The 16,868-nt window shown below is 33.0% G+C and overlaps 1 protein-coding gene across 1 annotated transcript in view; it reads right to left on the minus strand.

Annotated features, from left to right (window-relative positions):
- Window positions 1–10,693: 10,693 nt before the first annotated feature.
- Window positions 10,694–16,868, minus strand: part of LOC145293125 (protein SAND-like) — a 66,349-nt gene continuing 60,174 nt past the window's right edge. The window contains exons 6-7 of the mRNA XM_080139531.1: window positions 15,879–16,160; window positions 10,694–11,164 (exon numbers count right to left, since the gene is read on the minus strand). Of these exons, the coding sequence (XP_079995657.1) occupies window positions 11,024–11,164; window positions 15,879–16,160 (423 nt within the window). The 3' untranslated portion in view covers window positions 10,694–11,023. The remainder of the gene's footprint in view (window positions 11,165–15,878; window positions 16,161–16,868) is intronic.

Consider the following 16,868-nt stretch of genomic DNA (forward strand, 5'->3'; position numbering starts at 1 on the left):
TTTGGCTGCAATGCACTTGTTGTATCGTTCCAACAACTTCTGGAAGACCCCATGGAAGTCCTCTTGTGTGAGCATGTTAATGACTCTTGATACAGCCTCTTTCATCTCCTCAATTATCTCATAACAACAGTCTCTAAGGTTTTCCTTGAGCATAGGGAATAACCAAAAGTAAGAGAGAGCAAGGTCTGAACTATAGGAAAGTAAGTTGATTTTATTTGATCAGGTCAGCCATCTCCCTGCTGTCATAACAACATCTTTCTTTCTGAGCATGCTTGGGACAAACTTTGTGCAAATCTTCCATATCTTAAGTTCCTCGTGAATAATTATGTGTACAGTTCCCACACTGACATCAAACTGTACATTTAATGTCTCTATAGACACACAACGGTCCTTATCCATGAAATTCTTTATTTGGCAAATCAACTCTGATTTTCTAATTTCCTTACTTTTCCCACACCTCTAATCATCCCTAACAGACTCCCTGCCTTCTTTGAATCTCTTATGCCACTCAAAAACTGATGCTCGATTCATGCAAGATGGTCTAAAAGTAGTCTGAAGCATTTCACACGTTTCTGTGGCATTTTTTCAAGTTTAAAACAAAATTTTATTGCATATCGCTGTTTTAAAGTGTCCTCGTGTCCAGATTACAGCTGTGAAAATCAGGCTTTAGTAGGGTGTGTTCTAATTCCTGTTGTAGCTGTTCATTTGAAGCTGAAATCATAAAAATTGGTCAGTCATCTTTTAAGATGTATAGCAATAACATACTGAATTTTCAAGAGTCTACAACAATTTTAAATGCCCGTACAAAAAGTCTAGAAACTTATTGAAGGCACTTTGTATCTAGGACTTCTCATTTACCTTTGTGACAATTGTATTAATTTCCCAGTCTTTCTTATTAGGATGTGATTTGTCAAATGGGTGATCATCTCAATAACTGTTTCATTGACAACCTTCAATATTTCTGCAAGAATGCCTGAGGATCATCCAATTTTACCCATCACTTCTCAGATCATTTCTTTCTCCATTCTTATAGCTGGACCAGATACTACTTTTGCAATTTCTAGATTTTCTTCGTTCCATAGAAACTCAATATTAAAAAGTATTTCATAATGATATTTGCAAGCATTTCTTTCGTTTTGTCCATTTTTTGCCAATGCTCGAATGTCATTTCTCCCCAACAATATCTATATTTATCTTCTTCATCTGTTTGGCTATACTGAATATTTCATTCTTTTGATCATCCTTCATAGTATACTAGGTGTTATGAATGGAGGTGTTGTGAATGGAGATGTTGGTATATCGTAACGATTAATGCATTTCAAAAGATTATGTCCAAAAATGAATATGTGTTTGCATGTTACATGAATGACAGAAAATAGTGGAAGAAATGAATGGCACTCACAGTTGACTCGGCGGAGACAATTTATTTACAAAGAGACAATGCACACAATGATACAAAACACATTTATCAGTCTTAGTCTGATATTACTTTAGCTTGTGTGTCACAACTATCATGGATAGAATTAATATATCTACATCTGCATTTACCTTGGTTCAAAGTCATCTTTTTCTTAGCGCCTGCCAGCATCTGTCTCATCCCGTTCTCGTGTCTCCACATGAGAACTCATATGATAGCAGTAAAAGGAGTGAAGTAACTCTATCTGAAACAAAAGGAGTTAGCTCCCCTTGATCAAAGTTTAATTATCTTAACAGCTCTCCTGCAAATTACATGATACAAATGAATGGTACTCACAGGTGACATTTATTTACAAGGAGGCAACATGTAGAATGATACAAATTATATCTATTAGTCCAAGTGCAATATTACTTGAGTTTGTGTCACAAGTATCAGCAACAAAAGTAATGTATATCCATCTTCATTTACTTGGATTAAAAGTCATTAATTTGATGAACTCACTGTCTGGTTCTGTTCTCATGTCTCGATGTAAGAACACACATAACAGAATTAAAAGGAGGGGAGGTAACTCTGTCTGAAACAGAAAAACGAATTAGCTTCTCCCCGAGATCAAGTTCTATCATCCTAACCCTAGGAAATCTGGGATTTAATGAGGAAAATTATCTCCATTAACCCCTTTATGATTACATAATAATAAAACGCAAGGAAAACAGCCGAGTTGCTGCAAGAATCACATACGTAAAGTTTGCCAACTGAATTTCTGGTAAGCAGAAAAAAAAAAATTTTAATTCGTTTTTATTTGTTATGTATGCATTAATTTATTTACCTAATTGTTTTTCTTTTACACTTGCCCCCTACCCCTCCCCACAAAAAAGAAAACTACTGTTAAAATTTATAATTGGAATTTATTGTTGTCAATTTGCAGTTTGTGATTCGCTTGCTATTTTTCTCAAAATGAACACATTCTACAATTTTGAATTAATGTGTCCATTCCTTCTTTTGTAATAATAAAAAAAAAAAACTGTCGACGCTACGCTATTCCCTAGTAGGCTTTTTAAATAGTCATAATAATAAAGTGCCACCTAGCATTGAACATGTTAGCAAAAGGGGTAGACAATTTCCATTCAAATCAAGTCAGAAATGACTCAAGGAAAACAGCCAAGTTGACGCAAAAATTACATACATAAACTTTGCTGAGTTCTCCCTTTATTTCAGTTAGTGAGAGGGAAACCTATCACCATACTTTACTCTAAACATGTAAATCGAACTTCTATTAAGTACAATATTTATTATTATTACCTTTTTTTTTAATGGAAAGTAGACAATCCATTGTGGATGTGTTATCGACAGATTTTGTAACTCTCGCTTCTCCTAATTTGTCCCTCAGTCCTCATTTAGAATGAGTGATTTTTTTCACAAAGGGAGAAGAAAAAGCTGTATTCTAGTTCGGCAATATTTTTGCGTGAGTAGTTGCCTGAAATTTTCTGTTTCTATGTCTATCCTTGTAACCATGTCACTAATAATGTTTCTGGAGGTAGACGTTTTAACTGGGCTGACGTTATCTGCCTGATAGTCAAGAACCCAAACCTTGGATTTACCACTGAGGAGACCATCCTAACAGCAGGTGCAAAGTACTGGGGCTGCTGTATTGCCATTTGGTGAATGGATTCTGAACCGTGCAGTAGCTTTTGGTGGGGCTTCTTGATGCCATATTAGTGGGTAATTGTTACAGCTTTACCTTCTCATGGGCTACAAAAAAAAAAAAATATTTCTTTGTGTCTTTTTCTCCATTCCAAAAACTCCATCATGAAAAGTCTCTAGAGAAAATACATGATTAAACCCAGATCTCCAACTTCCAAAAAAGGGATCTACATTCTAACCTTCCAAAGGTTGGAACCCAATTACAGGAGACCAAACCAGACCTATTATTCCTAAGCAAAACTGGCATTGGATTGACTATTTCCCTATTAAAGGATACTCTAACTTAACTCCAAATCTGACCCCTAAGATCGCCAAGATGAGCATGGAATATGTGTCTACATTAGAGATAGCTTTCCTTGTGGTAGGGGCATCTCCAGAGAAGACTCTAAATTATCCTATATATGCTTCCAGGTCACACTTGCTCACAACACTGTGTTTATCGCCCCCACAACAGCGGAGTTACTATCTTTAAGAGCATATCTGAGAAAATTGAGTTCTCCATTGCTTATGATCTAACTCAGATAGTTCACAAACCCACCCATGTGCCTGACACTGACAGTATGCAAGTCTCCTAGACTTTTTTCTCACAACTTGTCCTGAGCTATGTTCATCCTCCATTCTGTCTCCACTGTGATCTTCCAACTATTGGGTTGTATCAGTTAAGATAAAAACAAAATGTAATAAGGCCTCATGGCGTAACCTCTCCTTCATACAGTATATCAATACTCTTTGGGATAGCTTCCATTTCTATAGTATCAGACCTGACAGAATGGTTAATTATAGATATAGACCGCTTCATACTCTTCAAAATATTCCAGCAAAAATCTAATAGCCAGCTGTGTTTCTCCTCAGATTGTGCTGCTGCCATTGTGCACAGAAATCACTTTTTTCATTGCTTTCAATGTAATAGATGTACTGAGACTAAAGCTGCTTTTCGGACTTTTCTGAAAACATTATGCGACATACAAATATCTAGGCATGATGTTGCCAAGCTAATCAAAAACCTTGATTCCAGTAAAGCAACTGGCCCTGACAGCATTCCAATTATAGTGCTGAAAAAGCTCCAACCAGAACTAGGTCTCATACTTACAAAGCTGTTTAAGCATCGTCTTAAGGAGAATTGCTTCTCAACACCCTAGAAAAACCTCATCAGTATGTCCCATATTTAAGAATTCAGGTGATCGGTCATTTCCTTCCCAGTACAGACCAATGTCTCTTGGGCATCATGAGTAAGTTGCTGGAATCTGTGTTAAACAGAGAAGTAATCAACATTCTCAGCAAAAATAACTTCCTTAGTGACATGCAATATGGTTTCTGTTCTGCTAGATCTATAGCAGATGTGCTAACAGTTATATCTCAAAGGATTAGCGAATCTCTCGACGGAGGCTTCCTTTCTAGAGTAATTGCTCTTGATATATCAAAGGCTTTTGATAGGGGGGAACGGCATAAAGGTCTGCTTCACAAAATTTCCAGCTACGGTAGAGCTGGAAATGTCTTTTCATTTTTTAAATCATTTCTCTTTGATAGGTTCATAAGAGTAGTGGTTGATGAGCAGAAATCAGAAACTCACACTATTAATGCTGAAGTCCCTCAGGGGTCCATCCTGGGTTCAACTCTTCCTGATCTACATCTATGATCTCCCAAATCACATCCTAAGATCATTTGTAGACATTTATACTGACAACACTGTCATCTATGGCAATACTTCAAAAGTTGTAAATAACCAAGTTCTCTTGGATTCTCTCTCCTCTGATCTTGAGCATGTGGTACAATGGGGGAAAAGGTGGCTGGTTAATTTTAATGCATCTAAAACCAAGCTATCTTTACATCATGAACACTCTGATACTTGTCTGGCATCAATTGAAATGAATGACTCATCTTGGGGAGGCTTCACGTTTTGACAAGCTTCTGGGTCTCACCTTTACTCCTGATCTGAATTGGAACACGTACATCAAATCCGTTGCCAAGGTCACTGGAAAAATGGTGGGATCATTCTACCGCTCCAGTAGATATCTCACTGCTGACACAATTCTCTACCTGTATAAGAGCAAAGTACGTCCAAGGATAGAATACTGTTGCCACCTCTGGGCAAGAGCTGCTAGAAGTACCTTATTCTGCCTTGACAGATTTAAAATAGATTTCATAGCCTAGTGAAGGATACCCTTTTCTCTTCCCTGCAACCTCTTTCTCACAAGAGTCATTGCTAACCTGTCTGCTTTATTTCATTTTTCATGGCAGGTGCTCATCTGAGCTCCAATCTATGGTCCCCCCCCCCTTGCCAAACTTTCACAAAAAACACTTGTCTAGTGAAACCACTATAAAAATTTTCCCCCACTCTTTATCTATGCCTAAATCTAAACGTAGATTCTACGAACAAAGTTTCTTTCTTAGAACTACACGCTTGTAGAACTTGCCTCTACTTCCCTGCTTTTCAGCTAACTACAATATGGTTGTTTTCAAGTCCAATGTAAACAAGTTCTTGATGAGCCATCCCCCTAAGTAATCCAATGAAAGAAGGAACAGGCGATTTTGACCAAAGTTAATACCTTACAAAGCGTAACATCACAAGTGCATTAGAGAAATTTTATTTCTACACTAGCCGAAGGGTCCGCATAAAATCAATAGTAGGTTCTTTGATATGGCAGGGGCGCATTCAAAATGAATGTTTCTATTTAAAGCACAATTGCACCATGATACTTGACTTTTTCATTTTAAACTTAAATTCAAGCCATTATCACTGCAGAAGCAGTAAGGCTAGGCATATAAAACCAACAATAGGTTCTTTAATATGACAGGGGTGCATTCAAAATGAATGTTTCTGTTTAGAGCACAATTGAAGCATGATACTTTATTTTTTGCATTTTAAACTTGAATTCAAGCCATTATATATAAAAAATAATTTTATAAAATCAATAGTATGTTCTCTACAGTGCAATGTAAACTGTAATATATTGTGGACCAAGTCACTGTGGGCAGGCATGTGAAGCTTCCTCTCAATGCACTGTGATGGGTCCCCAACTAGAGCAGGCAATTTGATTACTATGTTACTGATTTCAATGACAATACAAATGTGGGCGTGTGAAACAGTCTTTGATCATCATTCAATCTCGGCAACACTGGGTATCCTTGCTTGTAAGAAATAAAACCTGGGTCAGCCAAAGAAGTGAGGTGAAAGTGTATTTCTAGTTAAAATTAAAATTATATCTACTCTATAAAATTATGTCAGCTAAATCTTAAACTTCAAACCTAAATAGGATCGTAATCGACATATTGATATTTCATCTTGTTTAGCAGTTTGTCTTTATTTCAATTCTAACATGTTTTTTGAAAGATTAAAATGTCTTTGCTTTGGTTTGTTTGAAAAAATAATCAGTTTGCCTGAAACAATTGTTATGATAGCAACACTTTTGGTGGAACTTTACTATAGTGTGCTGTTTGACCTAATCATGTATTTTCAAACAAAGGCATTTCAGGAAAAAACATTACATACTTACGTGTCATGTTGAAAATAATATAAATTCCAAAAATTACGAAAAATGATCTAGTTGAAGATATGATAAAGCTGATTTTTGGAAAAAAGCGTGCAGTATCAAGAAGCAGGATGGCCGACCTGAAAGATAGTATTATCAGATTCTGCACAAAGCAACTTAAACGGTAGAATATAATTACCTCCCCCTGATGTTCTAAAAAGGTTAATTTACAGTGAAAAATCACAACTTCAAAAAATTCTGTTTTATATGTTCTACTGGACTATTTTTCGTAATTTTTTAAATTTATACTAATTTAAACATGACATTTAAGTATGTAATAATGTTTTTTTTTTCAAAGACACTAGAGTGAAGTTGCATCGCACTTTCAAATAATGACTCAAATAATGCAAGGAGGATAATTTATATTTTAACCTGCAAAGACATCTCCCCTTTATAATTAAAAATATTTTTTTAAAAACTCTATCTATATAAAACTGTATGTATGTGTGCATCTTATAGAAAAAGGTTACAGAATCTACATAAAATCCGAAAGTGTGTTTTTATGTAAAATTAACTGGAGAAGACAATTCTCCAATCTCTAAGTGCACATCTAAGGCGGCTATGGTGCAGATTTTGTTATTGGGTTGATATTTTCAGCCATAATTTGGAAAGAAAACATTGTCATTTTAATTTATTCCTTCTACTCAGCAATTTCTTTTAAAATTATTTAATGTTTCTAAAGCTTCTCTTTGGAAACTACTGAAAGCATGCTTTTAATAATTCTCTGGAAGCATCTTTAATTTTATTTGAGTCTTTTCAGTAGCACTCTAAATAGAAGCAATAAATGTAAGATTAGTTTTACACATGGTAAGTCGTATATAATAATACACAAATGCTCAACATTCTAGATAGAGCAGGTGTGTTTAAATGTAGCATTGCCTGAGAGAAAGAACTGTCTTTTGTTAACTCGATGTTGCCCAGTAGTCATAACAGTAATAATACAGTATTTGGTAAGTGGTATAAGTTAATCCAAAGTGCTCAATTTCATAGATAGAGCAAGTGTATTTACTCAGCGATTCCTGGTAGTCATCAATATCTTAAATAGGAGTTTTAATATAAAGATCTCACACATTCTCTTTGACCTCTTCTCTTAATTTTTTATGGCCCTAGACAACATTGTGTAGATCTAGTAGTTTTTTTTTTTAATGACAGTTACAAGACAAATGTAGATTATTACTTGCAAAACCAATTTTTTCAACAACATGCATTCAATTATTTTTTTATCTTCAGCAAAGTGTTATTTTCTCACAATTAACTTAAAAAAAAAAAAAAAAAAAAAAAAATGACCAAGAGAATAAGTAAAACAAACACGAAAATAAAAAGACTTCTCAGGAGGTATATACAACTAGTATTTTTATTAAATGACTTCATATGTTTTAATTTATGAACTTTATATTTTTAAAATATTATTGTAGTTTAATGTATTTATAATGCAGTTAGTATCTAAAATGAATTATAATTTTATGGATAGATAGGCATGATATTCTTGTGTTACTGCTGATATCTGCCATTTTGGTTATCTTTCAGAGGCAAGGTTCCTTGTTTACTTGTGATTGTAACGATGTAAGATTCCGTTGTACGGAAGACCAAATCGGCCATAATTTAAATATTTAAATTTATTTACTGAATTTAAATATTTAAATTGATATACTGTTTAAATGATAATATACGTCTACGATGTTTTTATTGGCGCTTTTCTTCGTATTTTTTAATAACATTTTTTTGCACCATTTACAAGTTTGTTTTTTTACAAATATTTTTTTAATACTGTAATAGTAAAATTATTTTAGTAAAATTCTATATTGGATATGTTTTTTTTATGAAGTTTAAGTAAAAAAAGTTCACTTTTTTTATTATTAAAAATACATTTCATGAAAACACTCATTATAAAATGTTCACGTTGTTTAATTAAAAGTTCTCAATTTTAATCTAATAGTTTTATAATTTTGTTACAAATTTCTAATAAAGATTATTTTAATTTTAACGGTAATTTGGTTTTCATTATAAACTCCGTCATGTTAAAGGCTTGAAAATCACTTTAAATCAATTTTAATATTAAAAAAAAAAAAAAGAGAAATCAACAGGAAAAAAATCTCGTGTGAAAACATTACGAGATACTTTTTCCGTATAATTAATAAATGTATCTTTATTTTACTATTACAGTATTAAAAAAATTATTTGTAAAAAGAACTTGTAAATGGTGCAAAAAAATGTTATTAAAAATACGAAGAAAAGCGCCAATAAAAACATCATAGACATTTTGGCCGATTTGGTCTTCCGTACAACGGAATCTTACATCGTTAAAACCGCAAGTAAACAATGAACCTTGCATCTGAAAGATAACCGCCATTTTTAATTGTGTGGGCATGTATTTTGTTTTTTAAATAAATAATGATAGAAAAGAATTAAGGATCTTAGATATTTTATTTCCCCTTGATTCACAAACTTTGTGCAGTCATGCAGTCATCAAGTGGGGAGAGTGGGGGGCATCTGATAGAAGCAATCCTTTACGTGTCTATTTCTGTTGATCAAGGTTGCACAGTAAGAGGTTTTGGAAGGAATCGAGATCAAACTTGTGAGAATGCTAATGTGATACTATCAATGTTTCGCTCTGCTCTGTGTATTGCTCACCGGGGTAGACAAAAGAAAGCTGAAGTGGGGTTGTAAGCAAGGTGTAGCAATGGCAGTAACAAAAGGATCAAACAATGGATGTAGATATATTTAGAATTGGTTTGCAGGCATTTTTTTTTTTTTTTTTTTACACAGTGATCACCACTTATCAAGGCCCGGAAGCCACTCAGGGATAAGGGTTATTTTGAAGAGTGGTTATGAGTTTACAACAGTAAGGGTGGTCTACGGACAGTTTTGAGTTTAAAACAATTGGCAACAGTCAGAGTTGGGAGTTATAGACAGGGGAAGTCAAATTGTGGTTTGGACCAAGTGGATAGAACCTTGGGAGATGGAGATGAGTTGACATCAACCGATGAACTCACAACGTAGAAGTGGATCTTAGCATTTAGAGGGTCGATGGTGTTACACACACACCCATAGTACAATTAATATTTACAAAAAGTGTTAGAGTTTGTGTTTTCCTTTGGAATTGTTTTATTTTATTTTTATACTTGAGACCCAATACACCCCCTCAACAACTGCCAATGTGAGAGATGATGATATGGCTATAAAAAGAACAGATGAAAACAAAAACAAATCTTCTGCATACAATCTTGAGGTTGACGATTGTTGTTAAGGGGGAGCATCTGATTTTATATTAAGAGTTGAAATCGGTGATTTTAATCTCTGAAGAACCAACAGGCAGTTTCAATATTGGAAGACTTTAAAATATAGAGTCAGAGTCAGATATTTTGAAATTCTAGGAGTCAAAGCTGGAATTTTTTGAATTCCAGAAGATAGAGCAGATTTTGAAACACTGGTGTTGATGTCAACTAGCTGAGGTAGTTTCAGTGCTTATTGTGAATTAGGTCTATTTTCAAAATGAAAATACAGAAAAATCTACAAATTTATGATGTATGTACTCATCATGGAACAAAGAAGTCACATTCCAAAAATCACAAATTGATCAAGTAGTTTTTTTTAATGTAAGGGAATCAAATTTTATTATAGAATGAGATACTATTTTTTGATTTGCCTTTTTATAAATAAGGGAAAGATGACTCAATTCGAACTATCAAGAGCAAAATCAGCCTTGTAATGAATACAATTTACTATTAAGATTGTTAAAAAAAACTTTTAAGATGATTTTATATATATATATATATATATATGTATAAAAACTACTTGATCAATTTACATAATTTTTGGAATATGACATCTTGATTCTATGATGGTATCTCCATTATAAAGACTTTTTTGCAATTTAGTTTTTTGAAATGAGTTTAATTCTAAATAGGCACCATATCTTTTACCATGTATATGACATAACAATCACACATATTCCCATCAACTCTCATTATCTGCCACTTCTTATAAATGTAACACAAAAAGGAAAGGAAGAAAAAGAAAAAGAAATTACTACCAAAAAATAGAGTTTAATATTTACAAGAACTTTATTAATTCTTATGTTTCTTATCTTGTTTCCGTTATTTTTTTTTGTTTTTAATTTATTTTTCAATTTTTTGTGTATTTTTTCCTTTTCTTTTCCCTTTTTCACCTACCCCTATATTTTTAATAGGGAAGGTAGACATTTTTAGAATTATCCACCTAAGTTTTGTTGCTGCTGTTGTTGCTGTTTCAAGGTCGTCTCTTGTGTTGATATAGAAGCTATATTCAAAGGCAACGCAGTAAAGATAACCAAATGACATGACAGACCAATAAATAAGTGAAACGCTCATTCTCTTATGCCTCGTGTGTCCTGACATCAGAAAGTGAAAGAACTTAAAATAAAAAGTCGATTTTCTTCTTTCTTGATCCAGCGTAGAAGTTTGTTAATGGCCTGAATGGCTATCGTCTTTGTGACAAGAGGACCAAACACAGCATACAGCTCAAAACCCTGGGTGATCTGCAAAGGGATTAAAAAAAAAAAATTAAAAAAAATCATCAATAAATTAAAATGACATCAAATATTTTAAAAATGGATTTTCAATATCATCATTATCACCATTAAGGGTTGTGGAGTCAGTAGAAGAAATGATGGACCCAAACTCCTGAAATTTTAAAAAGATTGACTAAAATAAAAACTATTCGTAATAATTTATCCATACTATTAGTGTATATCCGCTTTTCAAAAAATACAAAAATGCTTGTGTTTGCGCTACTATTTGTATAAATTCATAGAATTACAGCAGAAATTTAATTTTTTTTTAAAAATAACTATCATTTCTGATGTGCTAACATTCTAACATTAATTTTGGATTTATAGGATTTCTTTCTGAATTCATTTTTATATACAAAGACTGTTTCTACTTGCTATTTTTTTTTCCAGTGTAAATCTTTCTAATACTTATTTTTCAATAATATAATTAGAGAATGTAGAGAGTTGAAAAAAAAAAATATATATATATATATATAGTATGAGTTTCTATAATCATACAAACATTGGCTATTCTTGTTTAAAATCCAACCTCCTTGTGCCTCCAGATCATATACAATCATTATATACATATACACAGACACATGGGTTTTTATTATAGAATGGAAGATAGATATAAGTAGTCACTAGTCTGCATTCACCAGAAATAGAAAATTATTGTTGTATAAGTAGGAGTAGCTAAGGCCAAGTTTTAAAAACTCCAAGTTGTGGGAATTATAACAAATTTGAATAGGAAATGGTTAAGCTCATTGCGTTTAGTAAGGACAAGATTTTTAAGGTTGTTTTGTGTCAGAATAGAAGTAAACACATGCATACATATTAATGATGGGACGATTCCAATATTTTTCTCAATTCCAATACAATTACCGATTCCGTACCAAATTACAGATTCTGATCCGTTATAAATCTCTAAATAACTATAAAGTTGTTATTTCTTCCTGATTACCATAAAAACACGTTAAATGTGCATCTATTTTCTCTACTGTAAAAATAAACATATGGGGAGGTGATCTATAGATTTTAGTTTTACTGGTACTTTAAAATCAATAAATATTTATTATTACTACCGGCAATGGAAGATTTGTTTTTAAAGAAAATCAAATAAAAAAAAAGATAATTTAAGGAATCGTTTTTGGCATCGGAAGATAGACACAAATTTTTCCAATTCCGATACCCCCACAGTTCCGATTTTTCTTATTCCCGATTAATCGCCCCTAACACTATTACATACATTTTATTATTATATATATATATATATATATATATATATATATATATATATATACACACACACACACACACACTAGAAGGACCGGTTTTTCAGCATTGCCCGAAGATATATAAAAGAATGTTAAACAAAGAAAAATCTTTTTTAATATTCTTTGTGAAATGCTAAGTATCTGTATACCAGCATTGTCTGCTAGAAATATGTCACAAAGCCAGAGCAGATTCCACTTTCCTCTCCCAAAACAAACTATGATTATCTGGGGCATTATCATATGTGATTTATGTCAAATAGTAACTGTGAATAAACTGCTAAAAAAATTTTAACACAGAGATGTTATTTATGAAATAATTGAAAGCCGAAAGAAATGAATGGTTTGTTAGGTATACCTTACTCAGAGCATGTAATCTTGAAAAAAATAAATGAAAGTTATCGAGGGTATTATTTTACCAAAAAAAATTAAAATATGAATATATGGCACAAACTAACGTTACCAGTAAAATTGTTTTATAGGTTGGGTGACTGAAATAGGATGTTTTAAATTTTGCTTTTATGAAGTAAATAAAAAAAAATGTAATATGTACAAAAGTAAAAATTTAAGTCACTGAAAGAGGAATTCTTAAACATTTTAAAATGCTTTATAATTATCACTAGGGCTAAGATAACATCATATTCTTTTCATTGTTTTCACTCGATTGTGTATCCGTTGATATCTTATATGCTTTTACATAGAGTGATGTGGTTCTTGGTTGATTAACTGTGTTAGATATATACTCAAGAGTCAAAACAATGAAAAGAATATGCTGTTGTCATAGCTCTAATTATCACTAATGAATAATGTTTGTTAGATAATTATGTATCTGATAATCTAATATTATTAGAATTAGTAGAAGTTGTTTTTTGAGAATGTATTCTGGAATAGTGGATCTGATCATTATTGTTGTTGAAAAAAGTGGATCAATAAGAAGGTTGTTTTTTTTCCCTGGTGATTATTGTTCATTTGAGTTGAATCTATATTCAGTCACCAAGTACATTCAAGTATGAAATGGCATAAATTAAGTTTTTAAGCAAATGTGTTTATGGAATGGAGTATGGGCTTTGTTATTTGTATAAATCTCTTGGATAGACAATATTTCATGTTGTACCTTCTGGTGCTAATATATATAGACATTGTGGGGATCTTACCTGTGATATAAAGGGCAAAATGTGTGTGTGTGTATGTATGTCTCGTAAAACCTTCCAACAGACGCGTCGGAATGTGACAAAACCATCATTTTAAACCTTGATCTCTCGAATGACAAATATAAAAAAATTGGCCAAAAACATTAATTCCTTCACCTTCAATTGGCCAGTTTTTTTACAAGGAGAGGTTGGTTTTAGCGTCAACATTTTTGCAAAGTCATCATCTCGGTTCAATTGACTTTCAACGCTCGGGACTTCTGGCTTTGCCTGGAGACATTGGCTAAGACGTCTTTTTTTTTTTGTTTTAAACCTTTTTTCTCCTTCGCGTTACAGGTTCGAGCCTGCTTGCCCACTACTACATTTTTTTTTTTTTTTTTTTTTTAAACAACATTTTTCCACCCAGGCTGCCTACTGTTGTTTGTTAATGTTTTATTAAATGTACATATATTAATTATTTACTGATGCCCAAGTTAATCCAATCAACCCCCACCCAAAAAATACTGTCGTTAGTTATGAGGAGTTACCTTACTGAAATAATAACATTATCATTGTGAAACCATTCTTAACATGGGGAGGGTAGGGTGTTTTACAACTATTCTGTACTCTCCCCTAACGTAACAAACAAAAGATACCATCAAACTTATTGTTTTTTTTAATGTATGTATTAAATAAATTCATTTTTAACAGATGTTAATGCATTGGGAAAATTAATTGAAACAACGGACCCTACCCTCCCATTGAAAAATGTAAATAAGAAAAAGACGCCGTAAAAATTGAATTCAAAGCATTTTTTTTAGTGTTTTTTATTTAATGTATATGTTAAAGTGACTATTTATTGATCTGTAAATGAATCGAGGCAATGCCCCATCCTTAAAAAATTTTTATTAGTTATGAAGAGAAGTTACCATGCTGAAATAATAACATCACTATTATGAAACCCATTATTAACACATGGAGGGTGTCATGTAACTATTCTGTACTTTCACTTAATGTAGGCAACAAAAGATACAGTAAAATGTGAAGTTTTTTTTTACTGAATAGTTTAAACAAAGTAAATACAAGTCTGAATGCAGCTGCTAACGTAGGCAAAGAAATCTCCCCCCTCCTCCGAAAAAGTAATCAGTAAGCCTGGTAAAAGAGACATTGTATGCAGAAGAAAGACTGTCGCTATTTTGTTTTGGTTACAATGTTGTTGCATGTGCCTGGCAGTACCAAATTACCTTGCTTATGGATCAAGAGTTAGGTAGGGTGTTTGATAGAGCTCAGATTTTGGAAAAATGATACAATTCGTTTTTATTGTGATATTGTAGAAAAAAATAGTTTCTCAACAAAGTGGACATGAGGTCTGACTTAACATTCATGAAGATATTGGCAGTAGACCACATGTTTTATGTTCTGACAGACCACCTTGCAGTTGATAAGAATTAACTTGAAAGACAAAAAGATCTTGAGAAAGAGGGGGAAATAGAATAAAGGAGAGATATGGTTTACAAAGGAGAGAGAGAGAAGAAAAATTAAAGAGATTTCTTCCATCCTTATACTGAGAAGCTGTCTGAACGAATCTAAATTGAAAAGAATCTTGCTTCTTGAAACTGTTAAGAACCCAAAGAATTAACTTTCCTTTGCACAAAGTGTACTCTGAAATATATTATAATTATTCTCGTTTATAAGAAAATCATCTGAGTTATCATCAATTATTCAATTGCTTTAATTTGAAAACACTTATTTACAACACAGACACCACAACCAGTCCAGGCTATATAAAGAAAAGCAATATATCAGCCATTCACCAGACCACCTACGAGGAAAACTCAACCAGTGTCTGACCACAAACAGCCAACCCGCAAGTTAAAGTATTGCCACAAAGACTTAGTATCATGCACATTTTGTGTGCTCTGAGCATCAGTGGTAGTTCCAGTAACAAGTGGCTGGTTATACTTTGACGGGTCCATCACTAGATGAAGATAAGAGTGTAGCCAGAGGGACTTAAGGTTAGCCCCTGTGTGAGGAACTGGAGATAGCCTGATTATACCAATTGGTTCTGTGAGGCAGGATCGCGAACAACCTCTCCCCCTCCAGTCTAGTTACTTGGTTGCAATCACAAGATCATCAAAGAACATCTGCACCCTCCAATATAAAAATAGTATCTCATATAACTCTGTCTGCAGTTTGAAATTCTGACTAGTTGGAAATGTTGCAGCAATACCTAGAGGCATATGATTGTTACTAACATGAATATAATAAAATAGATCAGACAAAAAGACAAGTAAAACTCACCCATCCTATTAAGGTTTCATGTGGCCCTACATGGTAGAGCAACTTCAGAGGCCGACATCCACTATGGATGCGATGATGCAAATATTGGTAAAGGCCAAACAGTCGTTCTTGTTCTTCTTGGCTAAGGTAAGGCGCCTCCAACTCTGGGCTTGTGTATTGTGCAGAGTTACGTGATTTGTATAAGAAATGCCGCAAACCAGAAATGGCACACTGTTTGATACTGTAACTGTTCCGCGATAAGGAATCACTAATGGCTTGTAAGCTGTTGGACTTTTGTAATTTCTGAAAGGAAACAAAAATTTACATTTTACATTTACATTAAAATAAAGAATTTAAATAGGTTTTAAAAATAAAATTTGGCAAAAATTCTTAAAGAAGCATCTTTAAAAAATTTGAAATTTTGAATAAACAGACAAAATGTCTTTGTAACCATGTTTAATATGCAAATATTGTTCTTAAAACTCAATTTTTTTTATCTTGATTTATTTTTAACTAGCAGTTCAGCAGGGCTTTGCTCGGGCTCTATGTACTGTTCATAAATTTATCTGCATATGCATATATATATATTAAAAAGTTTGACACATGTCCAGGTAACCTACATCTAAAACTTCAAGTGTTTAGACCAAAAATTGGCGGAGAAGTTTGGTAGAGTCTGCAAAGGTCAACTCTTTCAACTTTAACCTCTTGGCAGCCAAGTTTTTGCCCAAACACTGATTAAAAAGCTTGCTGCATGTCTGAATACCCTTTATGTAAAATTTCAAATTGGCTGAATAGTTTGCTAGAGACCTCAAAGGTCAAATCTTTTGACCTTTGACTCATGGACAGACAAATTTTCGGCCAAAAACTGATTAAAAAGCTTGCCCTATGTCTGAATGCACTTTATGTAAAATTTCAAATGTTTAGACCAAAATTGGTTGAGTAATTTGGTAGAGACCGCAGAGGTCAAATTTTCTTTTTTTTAACTTTTACCTCAATTTTGACCCCTTAATA

This window comes from Euprymna scolopes, chromosome 2 (genome assembly GCF_053919585.1).
Source record: "Euprymna scolopes isolate OS-2025 chromosome 2, ASM5391958v1, whole genome shotgun sequence".
In the NCBI taxonomy this organism is placed as follows: Eukaryota; Metazoa; Mollusca; class Cephalopoda; order Sepiida; family Sepiolidae; genus Euprymna; species Euprymna scolopes.